At 43.1% G+C, this 27127-nt stretch overlaps 1 protein-coding gene across 1 annotated transcript in view; it reads right to left on the reverse strand.

Annotated features, from left to right (window-relative positions):
• The window catches only part of LOC307261971 (ryanodine receptor 3), a gene marked incomplete at its 5' end in the record, with an annotated part of 110426 nt that overhangs the window by 32445 nt on the left and 50854 nt on the right, over positions 1-27127 (reverse strand). Inside the window, 26 exons of the mRNA XM_080042704.1 lie at positions 387-507; positions 597-708; positions 881-1067; positions 1340-1475; positions 1599-1702; positions 2549-2678; positions 3324-3438; positions 3607-3880; positions 9312-9449; positions 9974-10076; positions 13223-13423; positions 13859-14663; positions 15754-15980; positions 16736-16822; positions 17451-17616; positions 18105-18265; positions 18676-18864; positions 18960-19168; positions 19597-19771; positions 20083-20288; positions 20463-20610; positions 22026-22185; positions 22409-22492; positions 23639-23742; positions 26040-26144; positions 26486-26702. Coding sequence (XP_079898830.1) covers positions 387-507; positions 597-708; positions 881-1067; positions 1340-1475; positions 1599-1702; positions 2549-2678; positions 3324-3438; positions 3607-3880; positions 9312-9449; positions 9974-10076; positions 13223-13423; positions 13859-14663; positions 15754-15980; positions 16736-16822; positions 17451-17616; positions 18105-18265; positions 18676-18864; positions 18960-19168; positions 19597-19771; positions 20083-20288; positions 20463-20610; positions 22026-22185; positions 22409-22492; positions 23639-23742; positions 26040-26144; positions 26486-26702 — 4664 coding nt within the window. The remainder of the gene's footprint in view (positions 1-386; positions 508-596; positions 709-880; positions 1068-1339; positions 1476-1598; positions 1703-2548; positions 2679-3323; positions 3439-3606; positions 3881-9311; positions 9450-9973; positions 10077-13222; positions 13424-13858; positions 14664-15753; positions 15981-16735; positions 16823-17450; positions 17617-18104; positions 18266-18675; positions 18865-18959; positions 19169-19596; positions 19772-20082; positions 20289-20462; positions 20611-22025; positions 22186-22408; positions 22493-23638; positions 23743-26039; positions 26145-26485; positions 26703-27127) is intronic.

Raw genomic sequence — 27127 nt, forward strand, 5'->3', positions numbered from 1 at the left:
TTAGGGGAGCCATGTGTCCTCATTAAGGCTGCGTGTGGCAGCATGCGGATGAGAGTTTTCTGTTGCTGGTTGTCTTCACTTTTGTGGCCATCCGACAGAGTTTGTGCGGCAGTGCTCTGGGCAGCAGCAACTCAAAAGAGGCGAGTCTTGCCACGCTTATTTCGATCAATCAATAAGAGCTCGCTATAGAAATGATTTGGCTTACTAAGTGCTACGGGAGTGTGCAGGAAAGCGTTGCGCTGATTAAAAAGCCATGAGTGTGAAATGAGATCAATAGCCCTTCTGCTTTGCACTGAATGTGCATACTTTCGTAAGCATTGTACTGTTCATGTGAGCTAGGCGTCCTGTCGTAGAGTTTTGTTATTGGGAGTGCACAACACCCTTACCTTTGTTAGTGATGGGCATTTTCAGAGGTATGCTGATAATTCCCACGAGGTCTTCAGTCGGCACGAGAGAGCGCAGGATGGCACGGATACGCAGAGCTTCACCTTTCCCCTTGTTGATGAGCTGAAGAACAGAAACAGAAGTTAAAATAGGGAAAGATCTGCCGCAAAAAAAAAAGTTGACAAATTAAAAAAATAAAATAAAAAGCATACATGCATCTCTGGGGCACAGCGCCCCAACAGGTCAATGAGCGCAGAGTAGAAAGACATGATGGAGTTGCCCATGTGCACCACCTCTTCCTCATCATCACCACCATCAGCAGACCTGAAGGTGTAAGTAAGTAAAGAGTTGAGAAAAATAACAAACACAGAAAAAAATTAATTTTTTAAAAAGGGCAAAGACGACAAAGGCAAGAAGAGGGATGAGCGGCTAATCTTTAAGAAGTAAGTCCTCTGCATTGATTTTTGATAAGCTTTGTTTGATCTTCGAGGCTTACACGTCGGAGCTGATTCCATGCGTGGAGCCTGGGAGGTCTAATGCTGGCATCTCAGCGATCTTTATGGCCTCCTTCATGGCCGCCAGCAGGCCGTTCCCTCCCTCTCCCCTCAGAGCGGGCCCAAAACACTCTGGACGACGGATGAGCAGCTTGACCACAACGCTGGAGTTCTCCTCCACACTCTCACCTGCAACACAAAAATAAAAATAAATCATATTAGGACAGTGCAAATACGAGGAAAATACACAATTGATGTCAGCAAGATAAAGTCACACACCGTTATCCCTTAGCCCCCAGGAAACAAATCCAGCTAGATTTTGCCTTTTAAGTAGCTTTCAAACTTGTTTTATAAATATTTTTTGAATAAACAGAAAGAGAGAGTAAGGGACAGAAAGAAAGAAAGAAAGAAAGAAAGAAAGAAAGAAAGAAAGAGACAGCAGATGGTAACTGCAGTCATACCGTTGACGAAGACAGCGAACCGCAGGAAAGAAAGGTAACGCTCCCCTTCAATGGGGTTCCAGCCGATGTCTGGATAGCCTTTAGCCAGGAGCATTGGACAACTCTGGAGACCGCAGCCTGCTAGATAGGTGACCACCTACGAGTAGAGCACAAACATAACATCACATATAAATGAGTACATACAAATTGGGTATATAAGATCCCCCAATTTATAATGATAATGTCTTTACTATGGTAACACACACAGGCTGAGTCTAACCTTGTCCAGATCAGGCTCCTCCAGTGCCAGAGCCAAGCCATTGTTGTCCATCACAGAAGAAGCAGCCACGTCGAGAGGAGTGGAGCCCCTCATAGCTGGTGACGCTGCGATACAAAAAGCACATTCAGAGAGTTAACATTTACTCAAGTGTATATTTATATTACACTGTGTCTGTGTTCACATTTCAACCATGTGTTGTTCAAACAGCAGGGGGTGGTGTTCTCCCTCCTTTCAAAATCCACTGTCAGCTGATCCATCAACAGCTGGTTGGTTAAAAGGTAAGGTTCCCAATATCCAATGGACACGTATGTTATGTTCATGGGAACCAGTTTAAAAAGCACTGTGAATACAAACACATCATCTAAAAAAACTAAAAAAGGCTTTCATATTTTATACATAAGAATTCATTGCTTTTTACTTACACTAGTCACAAACCATGTTGTCAACTGTTAAAGGAGCAATCTATTAAGTGTCAATGGGTATGCATTCATGAGTGACTGGGTGCATATGTGTGTGTGCACCCCGCAGAGACGCCCTCCCGCCCCAGCAGGGTGCTGCCAGAATGGGAGAGATGAGTCGCTCTCTTTGCCGACAGATTCTCAGCGCTCAAGAGACTCACAATTACAAGCACGTCTTCCAAGGTACAAGGCTATAATGTATGCAAGATCAGAGGTGCAGAACATGTCCTACGATGGCAAAAGGGTGATCACAATGTATCGCCCATATGAATGAGACTGCAAGGAGTTTTTGATTTCTTTCTTTCGTCTATCCTCAGATGGTTTTAAATGGTATGTTTGGCTGCTACTGTTATGTCACACTACAACATGTCTTGTGTCATGTGGTTGTCATGCAGTTTAAAGAGTATTTTAGGTCAGCATCAGTATTCTTTTGGTTAATCTTCAAGTAGCATAAAGGTTAATAGTAATATGGACACAGAACAGTGTACCAACCTAGGCCCACACTGCTATTCTCCAGTAGGTAACTGAGGTGGTCGAACATGGCCTTCTGGTTCTGCCGGCTGATCCGGCAGAAGTAGCACAGGAAGCGACAGCAGCTGGCCACCATCTTGGGGAAGGCAATTTCCTGCGGGGAAAGGCACATATAGACTAGGTCAGGTCAAATGTCTTCAGAGGTTGGAGATTTTTGGAACAAGACAAATTGGAGTAAAAACAAAACCAGGGTTGCTCAGCTTTTTTGAAAAAGACCTAATTACAAAGTACAAAGCACAAGTACACACACATATAATATATCAGGATCTTTTCATGTGATAAAAAAAACCAAAAAAAAACCACAATAATTGGATACCAAAGAGAGAAAGAGTTTGGAGCGGTTGTTAAACTATTCTGGGCTACTACTGTGTTCATTGTACTTAATTTTTTTTCTGGCTTGTTACTGATTAAAGTCCTAATTAAAGTCTAAAAGGCCTGACACCTTTACAATCTGCCATCCAGCCACACTCTGCCCTTTCTGCCCTCTTTCCCTCCCAGACTCTGAGGCTCTCTGCCTGATGAGGAAGCCCCCCTACTTGGACCACGTCTTCATTAATGCCGCCATATACTTCAACACACACAAATAATAACACAAAGCCTTGGTCTTAAAAACACCAAACTTTCTCAGTGAGCAACATCATTTATATATAGGTGGTGCGGTGAACTCTGTGGGTGATTCTTTTAACAGCCTGTGTGAGCAGAGATAAATATAAAAAAGGTAGAAAGCTATTAAAACCTGGGACTTGTCTCCTCCGAGCACATTGACCATGACCTCCATAACGGTCTCGTGCATGCCCAGTATTCTCATGAGGTTGGGGTGCTGGTAGAACACTTTGTTGTTCATGATGTCACTGAAAAAGAAGAAGAAGAAAAAAATATATGGATGTTAAAGGATAGCAAGAGCAGAATGAATGGCGATTTGTACGTTAAGATAAGATGCGAGCCGATAACTCAGCCAGCCGTATTTAACACACAAGTAGAGAGAGAGATACCTCTAAAGGGGCAAACCTCAAGCTTACCCGAGTCCATCTATCATGAGCTTCTCCTCCTCTTTGCCCATGCGTACGGCCAGCAGAGATCTGATCTGACCCAGGGAGGCCAGGAGGTGGATGGTGTCCTGGACGGAGACGGCGCTGATGGTGTAAGTCTTCCTCATGGCGCGCAGCAGCTCCCCGATGCTGTCGTACTGCCTCCTCAGCAGGCTGAACATCTTGCGCACCAGCTCCGGGTCCTGGATGTGACACTCCTGGGCCCAGCTGACCATCGTCTGAGAGATCAGCTCCTTCAGGTTGGCTGGGGGGGAAAAAAAGAAAGTTCTAAGTAAAAATTATTGATAATTTACATTCATAAAGGATTTTTTTTTTCCACCACAAGCAAAGGTTGAGATGGTATGTCCTACGTATTGGTTCAAAAGTCCCAAAATGACTGGATCTTGCAATGCAATGCTAGATCTGCCCTTTAACATGATAAATGGTGGTATAACAGTTAACACAATCAGCACAATTGTACAGCTTATACCTTTTTTTCTGATAGACAAAAACACATATTTCTATGAGCTTTAAGGGTAAATCAACAGTAAAGACTTGGGCAACGAAACCAAAAGCAATGAGCTGAAAGTAGCTCAAATGCCCAGTAGAGCTGAAGAGAACTGCAGAGTTGGACAATAACTCTCTTTGGGTTCATCAATACAGATGAGCACTCTCACATCCCACACATTAATTTGATAAATTGTTCAAATTAAAATATTGATTAGTGCAGCTTTAATTTAGTTTCATGGTTAAGTATCCTCCAGCAGCTGCTTTCAGAAAATCCTTAAAACTACAGTGTTACCGTGAATTTAGAATTAAGATTATAATAATATAGCTGTCTGATTATATAACTATAAATTATAAAGGGGAGTGTTGGCTTAAGAAAATGACAGGCTTTTCTTAGACTTGCTACGGCAGTGAAGCGCTCGCTGCATCACTTCCTAATCTTTACAGCATATCATTGGCTTGTAACCTTCCTTCCTTTAATTGAGGTCACACCAAAAACCAAAGCAAAAGCTTCCTACTTCACTTCTCCCTTAGATGGGTATGTAGGCACGCATTAACCCGCCAAACACAAAGCTCTATTAGACTGATGATCAAAGAGCCTCACTTGACTGGCTGCTCCCATTTTTTTACACAAAGACAAAAGATGCAATTCAAAGGGGCTGCATTCCCCCAAACTCAGTGATGCAAATAAGACCTTGAGCACGGAACAAACAAAGACAGGCCAGGCCGCTTGTTGAAAGTCTTCCACATGCTTAGAGTCAAGCTAGTTGGACTGTGAGCGTGTATCAGCCACCTCGACAAGCCCTGTCTTATAGAGGAGCTGTATTTCAACAATGTCAAGTGATATTTTTCTACGGAAGGGAAAATGCGCCTTTTCGTTCACGAAATGGCACATTCTCAAGAAAGCCCTGTTATGTCAAAAAAAACGGAAGGTAAAAGCAAAAACACGGTATTAATAGTTCTCTACAGCACAATATTCTGAGACATTTGTTTGCGCTACTCGTATGTGGAGTACCCTTAAGGCTTCATTAAAACTGGATCAATAGAGAGAATGTGTGTGTGTATGTGTGTATGTGCATGCGCGCGCATGAGCACGTGCTTGAGGGTTAGGGTGGACGCATATATTTGTGCGTCTTCTTGAGGTATAAAAACCCAAAGGAGAAAAAGTCATCAATTCAACAATTTAGAACCATAAAAGATGGAGCCGTTTATAGGCAATTGATTTCCTTAAAAGTAATGCAATTAGGTGATTGTGTTTTTAAGACCTCTGTGTCTGTATGGCTGATTGGATCTGTTGGTCTACCAGCTTGGTGAGTATTTGACACCAGGCTGTCAATCAGTGTGTGTGTGTGTGTGTGTGTGTGTGTGTGTGTGTGTGTGTGTGTGTGTGTGTGTGTGTGTGTGTGTGTGTGTGTGTGTGTGTGTGTGTGTGTGTTTCTGTATTGGGTGGGGAGTCAGCAGAAATGTCATAGTCAGCGGTAACCGATTCTGCCGCCGCTAGTTGTATGGGTGTCAGAGAAAGGGCAGAATCACCAGCTTGCTCCAAAATGAAAGGTGACATTTCTTCCTCACGGCCAACATGCTTCATAACACCTGACTCTCATTCTGTCGCACCATCAAACACAGTCGTTTGTCGTTCTCTCTCCATCTGTCTTTTGCTTTTTGGGGCACCCCTCCGGCCATTACCCCAGGCTACAACCCAACAAATAAATATAACCGGTATACTGTTATTTTGACGGAAGACACTGTTTTTTATAGCCGCCCCCCCCCCCCCCCCTAAATTGAAATACTATTGAGAACCTGTTAATATATATATTTATCTGTACAAAACCACTGTATGAGTTTCTGGCACGAGCATTCTGCATACAATCACCTTATTATCAAATTAGATAACAAAAATTAGCTGAGATAACTTCTGCAGCAAAAAAATTCAAAGTTCAGTTTATTAGCTCAATTTGTAACATTTAAACAAGACTGCTCAGTCTGTGTGAATCTCAGGACAGAGAAACAAGAGCAAATGATTCACTGAGGTTTGCATTTCATTCAAAACATTTTTAAACTGTAAACATAGTTAACGTGGTGTTTTTTATTATTATAGGCCAATAGGCCTTCTGTGATGCGATAACCAATAATTCATTAATGTTATTATTAGTCTACGTGCTTGATTTATTTTTAAATAGCCTACAGAGACACTTGGATACACATGTGGACATTTATTTACTGCAAATCGCGGCCTTTCGTGCAGATATGACCATACACAAGCACACATCGCGCTTGCTAGCACTAAAAATGTGCCCCACCATTTGAGAAGCACTGTTTTATAGTATGGTTTGAGAGATAATACACAATGCCTATGATATCTCTCTCTCTCTCTCTCTCTCTCTTGCGCACACACGCACTCACAATTTTCAGGCAAGTCATCATGTCGGAGTATTAAATGCTTCCGTTGGATAAACCATTCATCAGAGCAGGAAAAAGCGACTTCTGCGGTCCTTTGACTTCATTGGGATGAAATAATGGCAGACGATGGCGCCTTTTGTATCTTCAGGGTCTCACTGAGGCGGGATGATGCGACGGGAGGAGGAGAAGTTATAGCTCAAGCAACAGTACCAAATATATCATGTCATCTTCACTCTGGCCATCCTTCTGCCTCCTGGCAAACCCCTACTTATTATATTGGATTTTATTTTGATACAGCAACTGTCACTTACACTATATATATATGTCGGCATTATTTGGACACAACAATGTATCAGCGTTCGGACTTATTAGCGTATGTTATCATAAGATGGTGAACATGGTTAACATCAACCTGCTTAAAATCAGCATGTTAGCATTGTCAATGTGAGGTCAAATGCTGGTTTGGCTGTAGACTCTTGTCTTGTTGTAAATCTCGTTTTTTTTTTTAAGCTTCTTGTTGAAGATGAATCACATAGCCAGACACTGCATGTTAATTTACTACGCCAAGAAAAACAAATAGACAAAAAAAATGGCTTACAAAGCAAGTTTTTTACACAGTTTTGTTTTTACCATCCAACACAACATGATCTATACTCACAAATGTATTCAAAGAAAAAATCTCCTTTAGCAGATAGCTAGAATTTTCTTGCACGAATTTGAAACTATTCCCCTCCCTTCACTTGCTCTCTGACTCCTCCAGCTGTATACAGAAGTAGATGTGATGCTCCTGAACTGCAGCTGCCACCACAAAGCAGCCTTCTAATCAATCAGTGTTCAGACAACACACTGCAGAGACCGCCCCAAACCACTCTTTTAAGGCCAAATACACACACTCCTCTATTTTCATCCAGCCTGGCTCATTGGGGGACCGGTGTGGTGGTCACACTGAATCCCAGCGGAGAGATTGCCTTTCAGCGTCTGCAGCCTGGCCTGCAACACACATTTCAATCCAAATGTATCTGTGTGCAATTTTGGCAGCTTCCTTTTGCCCAGCATTGCTCTCAAAGAGTGGATGGGGATGTTATGGCCATGGACTGTTTCTCAGGAGGCTTTTCAGAAGTAATAAAAAAAGCTGTTTCAGATTAGTTTGTCTCTCTACTAGCCAATTAAAGGCAGAGGCAGAGGGAAATTCTACAGAAAAGGTCATATAAATAAGCTCATATATATATTCAAAAATATTTGCCATACATGTAGACACATAATCTTCGAAATACCTAAGAGTGAGCAGCAGCAGTTTCAAGAAATTATCATCTTTCCAACTTAAAGGCCAAGAGAATATCCTGTTTGGTCATAATTTGCAATCAGCGACTTGATTGTGTTCCCTAACACAAAGTGGTAGTTGAGATAGAAAATGACCTACAAATTGTTCTTCATTTATACTGCTGAGGCCGCCCGGTTATTGGATGCTGTGATTGAAATGTTTTTTTGTCCCTTTGTCTGTGTGTGTGTGTGTGTGTGTGTGTGTGTGTGTGTGTGTGTGTGTGTGTGTGTGTGTGTGTGTGTGTGTGTGTGTGTGTGTGTGTGTGTGTGTGTGTGTGTGTGTGTGTGTGTGTGTGTGTGTGTGTGTGTGTGTGTGCGTGTGTGTGTATGTGTATTTGAAGCTGTGACCCTGCAAGTACGTATGTGTCTATGGGTTTAATCAGTTGAAAGATTTGGTTTTTGTCATCCATGTTTTTTTTCACCCCTCATCTCTCATCTTCCCGTCTCTCTTTCCCGAGCGGCTGGCGGAGGATGCTCTTCACTCTGGAGGCTCTCTCTCTCTCTCCTCCACCCGGCTCCGTATTACCATAATTAAATTGAAAATAAATTGAAATGGAAATGACTGCCACCCGTTGGACTCAGCCCACACGACACCAGGCAGACAAATAGAAGTGAGACCGAGGGGTTCCTACAGTTGCAATAGGGGAGCTTCAGCATTCAATTCCCCCCTCTCCCTGCCTCACAGCGAGGAACACAGACGGAGAGCTCATACCAAGAGACCATTAACAAGCGGGATGTAGTGGGGAGTAAATGGATGACACGTGTGTGAGAAAGCTTGTGCTTCTATGGGTAGGTACTAACAAATGTTGCACAACCAGTATGGAAACAGAACACAACAACTTAATTGTCTCGCTCAAGTACACATTTTTCCTCAGAAGGTTCTGGACATTTGAACAGGGCAAATCTTATAAATAAAAATGTTACCATTTCCGAAGCTTCAAAGCTACGGTGCATAACTTTTTCATACAAGTTAATGTCGGTTACATTCAAGTCTTTGTCAATTGAGTTGACGCAAAGTTCATTAAGCCTATAAGATTCACAACACTTTGACTGTATTTCTCAGAATGGCAGCGTTTACAAACTGGTTTCGCCCGACGCCACTCGTGCAGGAGCTCCCAAGAAGCACCCAAGAAATGTTCAGTTGTTGATGGAATAAAATCCATGCTCAGTCACCAAAGGTGATAACTCATAATTACTTATTATGGCGACATACGTTATGCACTATAGCTTTACCAGACTCTTCTGTTTCAGTACGCTGCTATGGTTACAAGCCCACGATTGCATCAACGCTTTCTGGAATATATATTTAGATCTGAAATTAAATGTGAGCCAGTGCATGCCTTAACAAAGCTTTTAGCCACATCATCCAGCAAATCAGAAATGAGTATTTCACCCCGTCCCAGGGATACTGATTCAGCAGCTACACTTTATATTAAAAAGTAATGCTATGAAAACAGTGAGTTCCTTACATGGTGCTTCTTGTTCCTTCTCCATGCTCTCTTTGTCTTCTGCTCTGTGCGACTGGCCTTTGATCTTGGCAACCAGCATTAAGAGGCGACCTTTGATGGACGTGTCTTGGTCGTCTTCGTCTTCCTCCATAGGGATTCCTGTGCGGAAAAAAACAGACACACACAATATACACTTTAAGAGCAAAGCATGTTTCAGTAGTAGGGGTAGTACATTACAGTATCTTCCACTTCTGTGCAATTTCAAGTCATCATTTATTCTTCTTTTTTTCGAGGTTGCCATGACAGGCCTGCACAAAGTGAGCTTTAGATCTGTCGTACCGCATAGGATCGGGCAATTCAATTATTTATCAAAACAGCAAAATGTCAGCGCAACCCGAAGGCACTGAACTATAACTCCTCTGCCGAGAGACAAGAGAGAGGGAAAAGAAGAAGAAGACTGGAAGAATTCAGCCTATGTTGACACAATGGCAGCACAGGCAGTCGACGGAAAAGACACAATTACCGCATGTATGTTTTCTATATTTTCCATTAGAAAACTATTGATTTTTAAAAAAGTTCATCCGTGTTGTCTTTGTAAAATATCTCCAATACATTCTACAGTCCTTCAAAGCAATATAAGATAATTGTTTTATGTCGTATACAATAATGCATGTGCGTCTCACCACAGTGGAGCTGTAGCTGGTTGTGAAAGTCATACAGTTCCTCCTGGATGTCTGTTGGACAGGGACAGTCCTCGCCCACACTGAAGGTCAGCAACATGTTGATCTAAGAACGCGGAAAACATTAAAGCAGACACTTAACATGTATAAGCAATGTCTGTCAATTCTATCCATTCTTTTGGGTGGTTTCAGATGGCTGTCTGAACTTGACTCGAGATCTCATTGTACGACTCACAGGAAAAACAGCTTAAGTGGCAAATTCTCCCAGAGCACTCGCAGACCGAAGGACACCATGACAAGTCATTAAAGAAGCTCTGAAGCGCTGAACTCTGTCTCCAGCTGAGACTTCTAAAGGGATGCTGTGTGTGTGTGTGTGTGTGTGTGTGTGTGTGTGTGTGTGTGTGTGTGTGTGTGTGTGTGTGTGCTTGCGTAGTTGAGTGTGCACTGTCAAGTGGAGCAATGACACCAACGACAACAACAATGAATTTGCCTTGAGGATTTTCTTATTACACACAGACACACACACACAGACACACACTCACAAAGAGTTCTTTCAGACACATTTACAGCGAGGACCAGCTCTTATTCACTCTTAGCCATGGAACCAAATGGTAAATGGATGGACTCCACTTATATAGCGCTTTTCCCTGTTTTTTCACAGACTCAAAGCGCTTTACATTGTTTTGTACACATTCACCCAATCACACACACATTCATACACCGATAGCAGCAGCTAACACGCAGGGTGCAAGCTAACTCTCGGGAGCAATTCGGGGTTCAATGTCTTGCCCAAGGACACTTCGACATGTGGCGGGTAGTGGAGAGAGAGTAGAGAGAGGTAGAAGTTAGCCATGTATGTGGTAAATCATAGCAGGTTTATGATACTTGGCCCTGAATTATCAAGTAGCGTGCATCATTTGAAACAGTGAGCCCACAGGCTTTCTTTGTGGTCAGATATTATAGATTTAAAGATTCATATGTGCCTGGCATTTAACCTCTCCTGGCCGAGTAACAAAAGTATCAATGAAGTCACATGGTGTTTTATTGTGAGAGTTATCAGGATCACATGAGCAGAGGCGCCCACTGTTGTGAAACTGCCGGGTTAAATCAATATCAAATCCGTTTTATTTATATAGCAGGATTTCACAAATAGCAATTTGCTTCTCTGCAATCTGTACAGCATACGACACTCTCTATCCTTAGACCCTCTACTCAGCCAAGGAACAACTGAACAACTTCAGGCAGAGAAGGATAAGACAGACATAGAGAAAAACAATCATATGCAATGCAACCCTTCTATTGGTTCTTATACAGGTCAAATTACTCGTGCAGTATGACATGAATGTCTAAAACATACCCTAAACCAACACAGAGCTCTTTTCTACGGTGGCGCTGAGCATTCACCAAATAAAAAAAAAGTTTCACAGCTAATGTAGCCGTTAGCACACTCAGGATCTCGTAATTACGAGAAAAGATCTCGTAATTACGAGATAAGAATCACCCTCTCATTCATCAATAACGATGCCTAAAAAGAGCAAAATTATATGCAGTTTGTTCATTATGAGCCACCGGAGCCACCATACTGTGTTGCCTCATCCAATCAGAATGCCCGGTGGGCTAGTTCACTTTTACCTCCTGTTTGTTACTGTATCGAAGCGCAGTTTTATTGAAAGCTTGGATTAAATGCAGTCGTTTAAACTCGGTGTGATCCTTGACTCATACAAACACATACGAACTTTCTACAAGGAGGGCATGACAATGAGTATAGCCATGTCAACTTTGCGCAGATATGCAGTCACTGGGACTGTTCAGGAGAAAAGCCCAGTCGGACCTCAGCAGCTGATCACGGACGTAAAGCCGAAAGAGTGTCCCTCAGTACCCGATGCGATCGCTGATTAATGAATGAACAGTAAAAAAAATATTTAAAATAATTGTATTGATTATGGGGCCCATTGTAGTCCGGAAACCAAGGCAATTGCCTACGTTTGCCTATGGCTAGGTTCACCTCGTCTGCACACACAAACACACACACACAGGCATCGTTATTGATGAATGAGAGGGTGATTCTTATCTCGTAATTACGAGATAAAGATCTCGTAATTACGAGATCCTGAGTGTGCTAACGGCTACATTAGCTGTGAAACTTTTTTTTATTTGGTGAATGCTCAGCGCCACCGTACTTTTCAGGATAATATAATATATATTTTTGATCTGTATAGAAATTATTTAATTAACTTAAAGAAACACACACAAGATCATGCATTGATTTGCGTTATGTATTGCATTATTGCTTATTTCTGCATTTCAACATGTTTGATAATAATAATTTATATATAACGTAATAATCTAGTTAATGTAAATGTCACCTGGTTTTTAATGTTGTGAAAACAATAACCATACCTAGGGAAATTATATGGTGGGAATCAATGAACAGGTGAACATATTATGCCTCGTTTCCACCGAGTAGAGCGGGTCGGGTCGGGTCGGATCAGAGCGGGACAGCTCACTTTTAAGAATCTCGGTGGTGTTTCCACCGCGGACCCTACCCTTACTGGTAGGGCGGGGTTTAGTCTGTACTGCGATAGCCGCCGCCAGAATGTGGGTCAAACTATCGGGCTGTGGAACAACTGTGGTCAAGCCAGCGGTCTCTCGTTTTTGCTTGGTCAAACCAGCCGCTTCTTTATTTATTCCCCCCGTGTTGTTGTGAGCGTAAACGCACAGAGACGGCTAGGTGCAACTGATAGAGACAACGAGCGAACAGCGCTGGCTGCGAGAGCTACGTGACATCATAGCAGTGGGACACAGTGTAACCAACTGATTAATTTAATGACAAGGAAAAACACCACACAATAAACAGTGTTGCGCTCACATTTTCGCCAAAACACAAGACTCTCTTTACTCTTGCCGACGTGACTACACACAGCGGAAATGATTCTTTCGACCAATAAACGGACGGCATGTGTAGCTCCGCCTTTTCGGCACCCTTTCAGGCGGCTGGTACCCCAAAGGAGGAGTACCGAAATTAGGAGCGGCTTAGAGCGGTTAGGTGCGCTTATATCCGTACCCTACCCAACTTTTGGCAAATGAAAAGCCAAAAGACCCGGACCGAACCGCTCCGACCCGACCCGCTCCGACCCGCTTTACTCGCTGGAAACGAGGCATTAGTTGCTATCACAACCGACAGTTCAGTGTTGAACTTAAACCCATTGATGAGCTATCAGCCCTGCAGCGAGTGGCTGTGGCTATCCCCACCTGTTCCTGAGGAGGTGATCTGAACTCTTTGGTCTTCTTGGCGGTGACGGCGGCAGACATGTTGAGAGCCAGCATCAGCTCGTTGTAGCGGAACTTCTGGTTGTACTGCAGCTTGGAGACAAAGCTGTCGGAGAAGGACACGATGGCCTCGATGCGGTGCTTCAGCTCGCAGTCGCAGAAGTAGTGCAGCAGCTCACACATCTGACAGGACAGACAAGGAGGAGGGGACAAAACACAAATGGCGTTTGAAAACGGTCACACACCTAAACGCAGCTTCTACGAGAACACACACACTCTCACACACACACACACACACACACAGCCTCACACACACACAGCCTCATGACTTATCACATTATCCCACTTATTAAAGAGACATTTTAACCCCAAATGACCATTTGTTAAATACGAGACAGAGCCATTTCATGTTTGGCTGACTCCCGAGTGGCTCCTTTAACAGTGGAGCAGTTCTGGGAGTGAGAGCACATTTGTGTTAGTCCTAATGAGTAATTTGGCACTTGGTGAAGATGTTCATCGATTTTTCATATTTTGCTGCATTACCTTCAGTGGTTTACATGTAGGTTTTAACACATAGAGGACGACGCCAGATCTGTTCATTTATGTGCTGACAATTACCTGTCGTTTGACGGGCTCGGGCAGCCTCTTCTCTAGTAGCCCTTTCATTGGCTGTTTAGCCTCCTTGGCCGCCTCCTCCTCTCCGGCTTCCACCGCCTTCTCCTCCGCCCCCGTCAGCCCTTCTTTGTCCATGGCCAGCGCGGGTACCGAACGTGTCTCTAAGAAAACATTTGGGTCGATGAGGAGTAAGATCTGATGAACGTCCTCGCTACCTAGCACGCCCATAGTCAGCAAGGTGCTGATGAGTTTCAAGATGGGCACAAACTGGTACTCCACGCCCCCTCCTACTGGATCCCGGATGTGGTGCCCTCCGCCCTGAACGGCCTCCGTCAACATGGAGATGGATTTCTCCTTCAGCGCGTCCAGGGGGATTTGGGGACTGTAGAGATGCTGCTCCCGTTTGTTGCTGATGAAACAGGGCGGGGCAAAGTTGAGTCGGGGTTTGAGTGAGGTGCTTAGCCCCACCCCGGGCGGGAGGTGCTTTTTGGAGGCGTCGGAGAAGAGGCGAATGGAGCGCGTCTCTGCCGTGACGGGGATGATGAACTCGTCCTTCATGGTGAGCCGCGCCCCTTTAGCCGTCTCCAGGTGGATGCTGATCAGGACGCCGTAGAAGCCCTCACGCAGCGTGCCAGACAGGTACTGGTTGTCGATGGTGTACAAGAGCTGTGATTGGTCCAGGTGGCTGCAGAGGGCGTGGGCCACGCGGGTGTTCCCCAGAGCGCACAGGGCACAGTAGAGCTTCAGGGTGTGGTAATGGAACGTCCTCAGGTCCTCAAGTTCAGACAGCTCCATGATGTCCACACACCTACGGAAGGAAGCGAGAGGATAGGCTTAACATGTTTCAATATAGTAGTCTTTATAGAGGCCAGACAGGCTGACCCTAACAATACCACACAGGCTAACAATATAAGGGTAGTAAAAGTAAAAGTCCAAAGGTCACCTCTGAGTTGAAAACCAAAGAAAAGTCTCTGATAAATATATGAAGTCCATTTTGTGTAGGAATAGGTGTATCTCATGACACCCGGTCTGATATGTGTAGAGTTGAGAGGACTGATAATGCAAGTGAAAGTGCAATCACAATTTCCCACGGCCAAATTATTTTTATGACTATATAATAAGAATTGTTGATTTAGTTCCTGTGGATTGGATGACTCTTTAAATGCAATGTGAGCTCATATCATAACAAAGCCTTCAGGGAAATAAGACTATTGTCATTCTTGCTTGTTAGATTAGAAGATCGATTCCACTCTCATCAATGTCCAATAAATAGGACACTATTAGCATAACTTAACATATAGCCTGGAAGCTGAGGGAAACACCTAGCCTGACTCTCTTCAAAGAAAAAAGAAAGAAAGAAAACAAACAAGGGTAGAGGGATAGGATAGATCAAAAATTATTTTGCAACCTGTATTGTATTCTGTTTTGAGTTGTAAGTTGTAATAAAACAATCAATGATAAAAAACTACTTAACAACAATAATTAACAGGAATATTGTTAGTTCAATTATTACGCAAGGAAGTTAAGGTTTACGGCAAGTTGTTTCCACTCTGAACCTAGTCTGCTAAAATAAGCTTAAAAAAGCTAAGCTATTATAAACCTAAGATAAGCTGGGCTACTCTAAGCATGTATCAATCTCTCTTTTTTTTAACCTTTATTTATACAGGTAAATCCCATTGAGACCGGAGACTCTTTTTCAAGGGAGACCTGTTCCCATTCCCACGTTACCATTCACACACACTTTGATAAACCGATAGCTGGCTAACTATCGGGAGCAATTTAGGGTTCAGTGTCTTGCTCAGGGGGGTAGCTGTAGTTGAGGGTCAACCACCCTAGCCACCCCGCCCCATCTAACCTTTAAAATCAACTTAAACCCATTGATGTATAATATACTTCACCTGTTCTCCTCAGGTATATGCACAGCCAACATCTGCAGGGGCTCCACACACTGGACCGCCCAGCCGTGTCTCTCATTGACCCGCGCTGTTTCCACCTTGAGGAAGATGTTGGGCATGCGGCTCCATAACACTGCATTGATGGTCTGGACATCTAGACGGGGCGGACACTGGGGCACCGGGTTCTTGTGTTCACTTTTAAAGATGGCTGACGACAGAGGCATGGCATTCTAGAGAGGGCAAACACACACGAGTGGCGTGATGAAAGGAATATTACTAGTTTACGATGCCAAACAAGCAGTCTTCGTTGTCATTTGCCAGCCTGACCTCCACACTCATACCTTTTGCTTACTCGTACTTTCTGAACTGTCGCCATATTTCTTAAGAAGGTCACAATCTGTCTGCGAGTTATTTGTCAAGTGTATTGTGTAGGTGCTCCCTTTCTTGAATAGACACCCATTTGTATCCTCCTCCAAACAACTGGCACATCATGATGGTAAAGCTCACAGTATACTGTATCTGGTGCAGACATTAAAGCGTGCCATTTTAATACACTATGCATTTAGTTAGAAGCTGTTTATTTACATTTTCTAAGGCAGCCATAATTCGCATGTACACATGGTCTCAGGCACTTCTAAATGTGTTCACATATGACAAACAAATTCAAGTTAGAAGATAAGGCTTTCTGGGGGAAAAGGTAAGAATGAATAGAGGTATACTGTGAGCTTTCAAAAGTTGTATTTCCTCAAACGCAAACAATGCTTCCTGTTTGTGTGTGTGTGTGTGTGTGTGTGTGTGTGTGTGTGTGTGTGTGTGTGTGTGTGTGTGTGTGTGTGTGTGTGTGTGTGTGTGTGTGTGTGTGTGTGTGTGTGTGTGTGTGTGTGTGTGTGTACGATTTAAGCGTCTTTCTTGTACATTGTTATGTTAATGCAAACCTCACACATGCAACCAAGTCATTGTGATGGAACGGTTACGGGGACTCTACCTTTACTTTGGCAAGCTCGAACTGGAAGAGGTTAGGGCTGGTGGGATGCACAAACACAGCGGGGAAAAGCTTGGTGTTTGGTTCCACCTGGAGCAGAGAGAAGGGCACCGAGTGAATAACAGAAAGTGCACAACAAAAGCTGGAGAAGCAGCGGGAGAGCATGACTTGCCGAAAGCAGCTTAATGATGCGTCACGAAACCCCACCACAGTACTTAGTCTGTGCAAGTGTGTGTGTGTGTGTGTGTGTGTGTGTGTGTGTGTGTGTGTGTGTGTGTGTGTGTGTGTGTGTGTGTGTGTGTGTGTGTGTGTGAGAGAGAGCGTAATCATTTCGAGGATGACTGCTGACAGGATGACTCAGCACCGGGTGAAGCCTCGCAGAGTTTCAGTAAATGGAGAACATAAGAAGATTATAACCCTCGGAAAGTTCTCTAGGGTCTAATTTACAGAGTACATCTGAACGGGCTAAATACGTACAAGTCTGACATTCAAGAATATACAGACGTCACGGCTGTCTGTTAGGAAAGCATGCAAAGACAGAAGACCAGTTGATCACAAGGTCAACAAGATAAACTCTAGACTGATAGAGTAGTGTATGGACAGTTACAACAGTTATTCATTATTGTGACTTACAGGTGGATGGAGATGCAGAGGGTACAAAGCACATCACAAGCAAGCTTAAAAGTAACTCTAAGTAAGTTCAGGTTTTTTTCAGTACCTGGTAGGATGTGGATATCTCCTTGCCGTTGACAGTGAATGTCACCATGCCGGTGGCCAGGTCTATCTGACAGCCGATCTCCAGGTCCACGTTGCTGCGACTGGAGGCGTGAGCAGCGCTGGTGACATCACCGCCCCACACCATGTAGCAGTTACTCCTCCTCACACTATTGGAGGACACATTTAGCATTTAGAAAACAGCAGAGTAGACACATTCAGTAATGGTTTTATAACACACTATATTGTAGATGTAAGCTTATACAGTAAAGAGATGTTTAAGGCCTCATCTGTTTACACATCAGCCACCACTTATGGGTGCCCAGAGGGGACATACATCCGCATTAAACTACTTTCTGGTTTATTATAAACCATGAGTTAAATGTTTACTTAATGCCAGTGGTGGAAGAAGTACTTCAATCTTCTATTTAAGTAAAGGTAGCAATACTGTTCCACAGTTAGTGAATTAGTAGAGTCATACTTTTATTTATAGTTTATTTGTAACTGAAATGTAGTACAGTAGAAGTACAAAGCTGCAGAAATAGGCTGGTAAAATAAAAGTCAGAATTCCTCAAAATTACTTTTTGTTCTTAAATAAAGTATTTGAAAAAATGTCCAAAGCCACAGAAAGACTGTTACAAAAATAATATGGTCTCACCTTTCATGGACTCGCCCTCGCTCGTCCCCCAGGGTCACTGTGACTGTTCGGTTTTTACTGAGGTTGAAGTTGTTGCTATAGTAATGGTAATCGGGGGTTACCCATCCAACCCACACGCCAGCAGGGTCCTGACCGGCGAAGACCCTTACAGAGTGGTAGTACTGTAATGACACATGCAAGGGTTAGCCAACGCTGTGGCTGATGCAACCAAAATACTTTAACTCATAAAAAACTAAAGGTAGTGATGAAACAATACCGTAGTGATGCTGCCGTAGTCCACTCGTCTACTCTCATCACTGTGCCTCACTGACCTCAATGGATATCTATCAAAAACCACATTCAACAGGTGAGAGTCAAGTACAAACCAGCTGCAGGGTATTTGTGCAGGGTTTGCTCTTCAGTTCTGATTGGCTGAGCGATGTTTGAAGTCATTATTTGATAAGGTCTGATGACTCAAACATCTCTACCTGCATCAGAATTACCTCAAATATTATACAGCTGGTATAATGCTTTTGAAAAATGCTTTTTGCAGTATGGCCTAAATGCCTATGGTCGAGTACCTGTGTTTGACTTTGAGCGTGTCTTCCTCGTGGATTCCGTTCATGTCTACCACAGGACTGGTTTTGAAGATGGAGTGGAACTCTACGGGCATGCTGAGGCGACAGAAGACCATGTCGGCGTTACTGTTCTGGGTGCCGAATGTCTTGTGGGTGACTTTAAGACAGGGGGGGCTGTCGATGGTGCCGTCGATCCTGGTCACCTGCAAATAGTAGGGAAATATTTGCATCCGTCCGATGACCAATTTATTATTATTTTTTTGAAACCAACAACTCCCTCGTTGTTTTTTGTTCTTACTGCGATGTGGTTGTGGTCCTTGGGCACGTTGACAAAAGTAGGGAGACGCTTGCTGAACCACATGGTCACCTCTCGGTTCATGTTGACAGCGTAGGGTTCGAATCCCTCCTGGAGGCCGCACATGGTGTAGTACTTGAAGCTGCTGGCGTCTTTGCCCAGATTCATGCGACCCACCTGAGAGAGGCCCAGGCTGCACACGGGAATGAACCCTGAAGGGAGAGTCCAAAAGGGGAGGTGGAGGAGAGAAAGCAGAGGGAGGAGGGAGGAGGGAGGAGGGAGGGAGGAGGCAGGAGAATAAAAAGCTAGCCAGAGCACACGCATCAAGAGAGGAAGGACAATCAATCCAGCTTTTCCAAGAAAAAGGGCAATTTACAAGTGTTAATTTAATTAAGGGTGATTTTCTTACAGGGAGCCACTTATTTTTCCCCGGCATGGTCATTTTTAGGTTAATGCGTATTAATCTCCACGTGAAGGCTACAAATGACAACACTTTTTATTTTCAACAATCACCCTGACTGAAACGGTCTGGCCTTAAGTATCACAAACACATACGCGTGCACACACACACACATGCACACAGACACAGACACACACACACACACACACACACTATATCTACATTTACACCTTTTCTCACCATCATCAGTTTCAAAGTCAGTGAAGCAGAGTTCCGAGCCCTTGGTGGTGATGAGGATCTCGCCGTTCAGGGTGAATATCATGGACTTGTCCTCCATGTTGATCATGCAGCCCACCACGTCTCCAGCGTGCCAGCACCGCCCAAACAAACGGCTGCCCATGTTCAGACAGTGACCCTATTTACAGTACATGTAAAAGCATGACTAAAACAAACACTCAGGAGCAGCTTAAAGCATATACTGTACACTACTGCATCAAATGCCCATCTCAAGTCATTTATCCTCAATTTTACTCTCAAAGTTATTATTATTTTTCTTCTTATTTTCTTATTTCTTCCTTCAATGATACTACTTCTTTGGACAAAATTACATCCCTGTGGAGAATTCCTTCGCATTGACATTATAAGATTTTTTTCTCCTAAGTAACATGCATGAATTCCACCACACAATGTAATTAATTATTGATTTAGGTGTGGTTGACAGCTCACCCTGTATCCATCGAAGACGAAGGCGAGCTCATCTGTGCCAAGCTCCAGGTCTGGCTTACATCCAGGTCTGGCCCAGCCCACTCTCATGTCCCCTCCTGTCACCGCCTCAAATTCATAGTACCACTTCCCGGTCTTCACCGCGTACGTCCTCTCCACTCTGAAGAAGCGGATCTTGTCAATGCTGAGACGCTCCACCACCTGTCCTACTGGGTGGAAAGGACAGACACAGTGTCACATCAGTGTTATATCCATTTGGGCAATAATTTGGCCAAACTTATCAGGGCATTATTCCACAATGTTACAAGCATGTTATCATATACATGAATTATTACAAACGTCTGTACGTCCCAATAGACGTACATCCATGAGGCAAAACTCACCGCCTTCCTGGTCCGAGGGCTCGATGTTGTACCCATAGCCAATCATAGTGCGGATAGCCTCCCGCAGGCTGTCCCTGTTTGACTTCTTGGTGCGCTCATCCAGCAGAACATAGGGCACCAGGCGAGGGTTACGCTTACTCTTCAGATCCTGCATGGAGAAGAGGCAGTCATCATAGGAGAATTTATTATTGCACACATCTGCAGAAAACAAATTCCACAACTCTCCTTTGTTTTATACACAGATAGCAGCCAGTTTAAATCATACAACTATATGTGTTTGTTACAACTGTGATGTCAGTCCCTGCAATAGAGAAGTTAATTGTCCACGTATTGCCATTGGGCTACAGCTGCCCATCACTTCCTATATCTTTCCTTGGTAATTTCCAGCAGCATTTTTCCCACTGGGGGTTGAGGCACAAACATGATGAACACATTCATAGTACATGAGAAGGTTTGTCAAGATACATTTGAAATCTTGTGCCGGTTATGCAGATTGCAGGCTTTTTTTGTGTAAGTGTGTTACAACAGCTTTTGCTCACATCACTGAAGGGATTGAATAAAAAATGTAAATTGAATGTCTTCTACATTGTATATTTGCAGCTAACACTGAATAAATAGGTGATTTCACAACTCGTCACTCTATTCATTCGAGACAATTACAGTACTTACGCTCAGGGAGAAGCTTTTTTACAGAAAGTGTCTTTTCTTGACACTACTGCTAGCCATCTAGGGCAAAAATAAATGAGCCTTCACTCAGTTAATATAAGCAGAATGAGTTAATATAAGCAGAATGATATACCACATGGTAAAATTTAGCATCAGATCCATTGTATGATTTCTCAATGTGTGTTGTGATGAATGCTGTTCAGTAAAAAAGCAAAACACAGCTAAGAGCTTAAAACTGGTAAGAGCTAACACGCCTAAAGCTGTTTCTTAACGAAAGCTAACCACCCTAATACAACAGAAACCATATCATCAGGAACTTGTCAAGTCGTTGCAAGATACATTTCACGTTTCACTGAAATATATAGTTTTCACAGGGATGACACATTCTGCATCACATCATTGGACAAGATCGCAGCGGAAAATGTATATGATTTAAGGACAGTGTGTTTTTATCCAATTTCATGGCAAGAGCATCGAAATACACCAAAAGCCTTATTGAACAAAAAGCTAGCAGACAGTGTATGACGCTTTAGGCCTTTGTTGGCTCTACAGATAAGAAGAGATAGGCTGCGGGTTTTTTGTACAGTATGTTCTGTGTCTTGTTGCCCTTTTACTGCAGACGCTCTCATTGCCTATTGAATAATGACATATAGGTAGGATAAATGTCAGGCCAAACAAAGCGTCTGACATGTGCAGTGTGGAAAGGTATATGGACTATATGGGAAGGGAATTAATGAACCATGAAGGAAAGAATCCAGCACATAAAAAATACAGTAGCAAAGCTGGAAACTGAAGACAGGAGAGATAACATGGCTCCCTCTCTCTCTCTTCATATAATGAGACAACTGGATTTTTTGCCATAATTAAGAGTTTGTTTTGGTCCCTGGCAAACTGTACCTGCTGAATGCCATAGGTCCATCCCTGTTTGATGCGATCCTTGGCCCACACGTTGTGAGCATTCTCTGCAAGTTTGTCCACCAGCAGCTCCTGACCTGGAGTCAGTTTTATGTCTGACAGGTCCAGAGGAAACGGCTTATAGCTATTGGACATCATGTAGCTACAGGAAAATAAGATAATACAAAAAGAGAAACCTTATTGCAGTTCATTGAGTATGTTAATGCTTAATACCCTTTTCTTTCTTTTTTACAAATAAAGAGCCTTCTTTAAACATAGCCTGGGCTTAGAAAACTTTTGATTTACCATGTCATCTTTGGTCTTACTGTAGAAAGGCATTTATGTTTTAAATGATTTAGACTGTAAATATACACATGCACACTCACTTCTTTGGGAGTTTTAACTTTTTGAGGGAGGATTCAGCGTTTGAATTGACCTGAACCACACGACATCCCAACGCCAGCAGGGTCCTGTGGGGTAAAGAAAAACTTCAAATGAGTGAGCGAATGAAGCTTGTCTGCAGATTGCGTTCAATACACACCTTGACATTGCCTCTGATCTGAAAAGGGGAAAAATGTAGATCCAACAGCAGAAAAAAAGGGGTTGGGTTCAGACGGAGCAGTAATGGGATTAAATTGTGCATGTCCTAATCTGTCGGGAGGAAAAGGCCAACTCCACTAGGTGTAAAGTGCTTTATAAAAAAAATACTAAAAAAAGCTCTTCACACCTTGTCAGTAAAAGTGAGTTTGACGTCACTCAGAAACCCATCGGTGTTACCCAGATGTGGCTGCCACTGTTATATAGATCAAGATTAATCACGGCAAACCTCAAGAGCTCTCCTGTATCCTTTAAAGAGCATTTATGTAAATCACTTGTAACAAGTCTCACTGGGACTTGGTGAGCAGAACAAACTGCTGTGCGAAGCGCTGACACGTGGGAAACGAGCAGCGAGAATTTATTTGGTTGAGCAACACTGGAATTGTCTGATCACAAGTGTACGTGCTGCCTGCACTCACATGGCACACTTCTCCACGACACCCTTTTAATCATGGCGGTGTAGTTAAGCCATCAGCCTCACCTCAAAGCTCATTAAATGAGTCTTAAAGGTGGAGTCAGCAATCCTGGATAAGGCTTCTTGTCAAAATCTCTTTATGTCAATATCAGTGAATATGTCCTCAAGATCCGCTAGCTGTCCATACTGTGTGCACGCTGAAAAAAATTCCAGTGTTAAAACACAGCCTAGGCTCTGTAAACGGGCATATTGCTAGCCGCAGTGTGCTTTCTTCATTTAAATAAACGTTGAGAGAGCCAAGGCTGTGTATTTACACTGGATTGTTTCCCCCAGCGCACACACAGTACGGACAGGAACAATGTATACGTATATATTCACTTATTTTGACAAAAGTTTATTGACAAGAAGCGTTCTCCAGATTCGATGACTCCACCTCTTACTCTGGTTTATATCTACCCCGAGACATGTTTTGAAGCTTTTACTTAAAAAAGTACCCATTTTTCATTTGTCTATTTCTCTCTTTGACATCCCACCATCTCGTTCTTCTCATCTTCGACAAACAAAAGCACAGAGGAGAAAAATCGATCTACGAGGCTCAACATACTTGAGGGTCTCTGTTGACATCTGCAGATTGTAGTTCTTTTCCGTGTCTGGCAGCTTGGAGAAATCCACCAGGCACGGATGCTGCCGCTTATTATCATCCCTTATCTACGAGGAAAAAGACCAGTCACACAAACAATAGTTCAACTTTACTCAGTTACCTGCAACTTTAGTTCACACAGTCGCTCTATAGGCGTGTACTGTACATGTTGTGGAGGAAAGTTGACTTAAATATATATGCATATGGAAAATACACAGCCCCTTGTAAGTCGGCATCATTGTGAACCAACAGGGAGAAGGGGATGTGGTTCTTAAAAGACGGGCTGCTACTGGGTGCAGTGATAAGACAAGTCTACACTAGTGAACATGTTATGAAAGAGGAACAAGGGAGCATGTTTTCTTGGGGGAGATAGAAAGGTGTACGGCAGGAATACCAAGTGAGACGTGTAAGACCTCTGTCTCTCTCTCTCTATCTATCTATCTCTCTCTCTCTCTCTCTCACCAAATAAATCCTTTGGCAGTTCTGCCCATAAGAGGCAGCGAGCAAAGGCAATGGTGGATGTTTACCAAGAAAACATGCAGGGCTGTGTACAGATATGCAGCTGTGTGTGTGTGTGTGTGTGTGTGTGTGTGTGTGTGTGTGTGTGTGTGTGTGTGTGTGTGTGTGTGTGTGTGTGTGTGGGTCCGATGAACACCAGCTAGCTCTTTTGTGAATAGTACAAGAACTCTACGGAAAATCTCTTCTCTGGCAGTTTCTTCTTCTGACAGGATTACAGTTTAGGACCAGGTGTACTAATGAAGGTGTTGCTAAATTACAAACGCAACATCTACTTTTCTGCTATAATTAATCAAGATGAATGACAACTATACGTAGCTCAAGCGGAATGACGTCCGAAGTGACTGTATATCTAATACTATGTGCATCTCAGCTGTCTCTCAACATGCTGTACAGCTATTTGACACAATGTTTGAATTGAATTGACGATAACAATTTAAAAGTTCAGTGATAAATGTGTTAAACAGGATGCTGTCCAGGCACTCAAAGGAACGAAGGTATGTATAGAAGGAAGCTTGCTGTATTAGTGATAGAGGACGTGTGTTTGTATTATAGACATAAGAGCTGTGTTCCAACATATTGTTTGTTGTCATCTGTTCCTTTAAAGGGCAAAACAGTTCACTTTGGCGTAATCCTTTAGCTAATGTACTTATAAACCAGAAAGTCGTCCAACAGTCTTTGGCAGACAAAATGGATGGCATTCTCACAGTTTCTTACCATGTCAATTTCAGAATGACGTGTTTCAGTATCAAATTTGGTGTAATATTATTGCAAAATAATAATTTAGTGTTTTTCAAATGATCGTATTCAGGAAAAAAAAAGTAGGGCTTCTACATCAAGTCTCTCCTAACACTAAGCATATGAACAAACTTTGATGGTTGGATATTTTGGGAAATGCACTTCTTCTCTGTCTTGTTGAGGGAAGTTAGCAGTTAGCTTAGCTAAAGACTAGAAGCAGGGGGAAACCGATGGGAGCCTGGGTGTCTCACACACACAAAAAAACTCCTACCCATGGCTCTAAAGTTCACTAACTCATTAACACTTTGTAACTGCTTTGTTGAATCTGTCTCTTCAAAGTCTGGAGTCTTGCTTGCTGTGTTTCGAAACGTTGATCACAATCAGCCTAGCTGTTTCCCCCTGTTTCAAGTCCTTATGGTAAGCTAAGCTACGCTAAGATAGGTATTGATCTTCTCACAAAACACTCAGCAAGAAAACCTACAAGCATTTCTTCCCAAAATATCAAACCATAACTGCATCAAGGCAAAGAGGCTCTTGGGTTTACATTTGGATGCCGGATTATGTCTTTAAAGAATCAATTACATGTGTTTTTAATGAGGAAAAACCGAACACAGACAATTAAACTTCAGGCGTCCCTCTTGGTTTATTGCTGCACTGGGATTGCCAAAACAAGCTGTCATGCCCTTTGGTGGATCGACAGATTGTAATTTAATGACTTGTACTAAAACACTGACACAATGACTGCGCTACCTACAAACAAACAGGAATGAAGCGTCTACATGAATGGCATGAAAAAGCAATCGAACAAGAGAAAATGAGAGCGTTCTTTTCCACTTACCCTCTTTTTTGGTGTGAACCGCAAATTATAAAAGAGAAAGCAAGATGACGTACAGGCTTTCGATGATTAATTATTGTTGATTCTAGCTAAAACCTTATGCATTTTCAAGCTGGTCACTTTAACTCAGATTTGTTAAGAAATTGTGTTGTGGTATTTCCACTTTCTACAATATGTATGGAATATGCTTTTCTTTTTATCTCTCGATCCAGAGCGATGATTTTGTTGTTTACAAAGTATTACATGAGGAGAGGGGAAAATCTGCGTATTTCTCACCTTGCCGTACGACCAGCCCAGCTCAATTTTATTCATGCCCCACAGTTCGTGGATATTCTCAGCCAGCCTGTCTCGAACCTTCTCTAAATGAGGCGGCATTACAATCTGGGGGAAAACAGAAAAGTTAAACCGTGAGCTTGTTACTGAAGGTGCTCCGAGGAACTTACAGTTTGGGTTAAATCTTGCACCCCCTTTGGACAAAAGTGGTAGTGATTTTACTAAGCCAGCTGTAGTTCCTGGGTGAGGAGCGTACCCATGACAAAGGCATTAAAAAAAACTATATAAAAATAGCATTCTTTGCACTGATGGTCTCGTTTGCCGTTACATGTCATTTATGATCATTAGAGGAAACATTAGACTGTTTCAGAAATAGTTCAAAGTTCCTTGTAGCACCTTTAACATGTTCGTGTTAGGGAATGGGCACTCTACGCCCCTGTTGTTTTTACCTGGCTGGTTTCAACAGGCGTGGGGATGAAGGAGGCTTGCGACAGGAACTGTGCAGTTCCCAACAGATCCCGGACTCCCTCCACATCCCTCTTGTACTCCTTCACAGGCTCCACCTTCATCTTCTCTTTGGGCAGAAGTGCCTCGTAACACGGAGCGTAACTGGACGGAGGCAGGAACTTAAAGTCGCCGTGTCGTCCACCCAACAGATAACGCACCCTGGCGAGATAAAACACCCAAGACATGTGTTGTCTTCTGGTATTATTCTACACACTAAAAACGTTAGGGAGAAAAAAAGTGCGTGTGTAGAGAATGGAGGTGTAAATGGAAATGTTATATCAAAAGCTACTGTATAGTGTGTGACTTCTGTCGCCCCCCCATGAGGAATTGTGAGTAGGCTAATTACAACAACACCGTCTGACCTTCATTGATCGCACATGGATTTTTATTCGTAGTGCTGTACAGTACATCCAGGTTTTTTTTCTTTGCAGTAGAATTAACAACTGAAACGCATAGTGGGCGCTTCTTGGAATTTTTCTGAACTCCTGCACCAGTGTCAGGGGGGAGACAAGAGTTTGTAAACGCTGCCATACTGAGAAATACAGGGTTTTGTGGAGCTGATAGGCTTAATCAACTTGGTTTCA

Source organism: Ammodytes marinus (genome assembly GCF_949987685.1).
Source record: "Ammodytes marinus genome assembly, chromosome: 15".
NCBI classification, from domain to species: domain Eukaryota; kingdom Metazoa; phylum Chordata; class Actinopteri; order Uranoscopiformes; family Ammodytidae; genus Ammodytes; species Ammodytes marinus.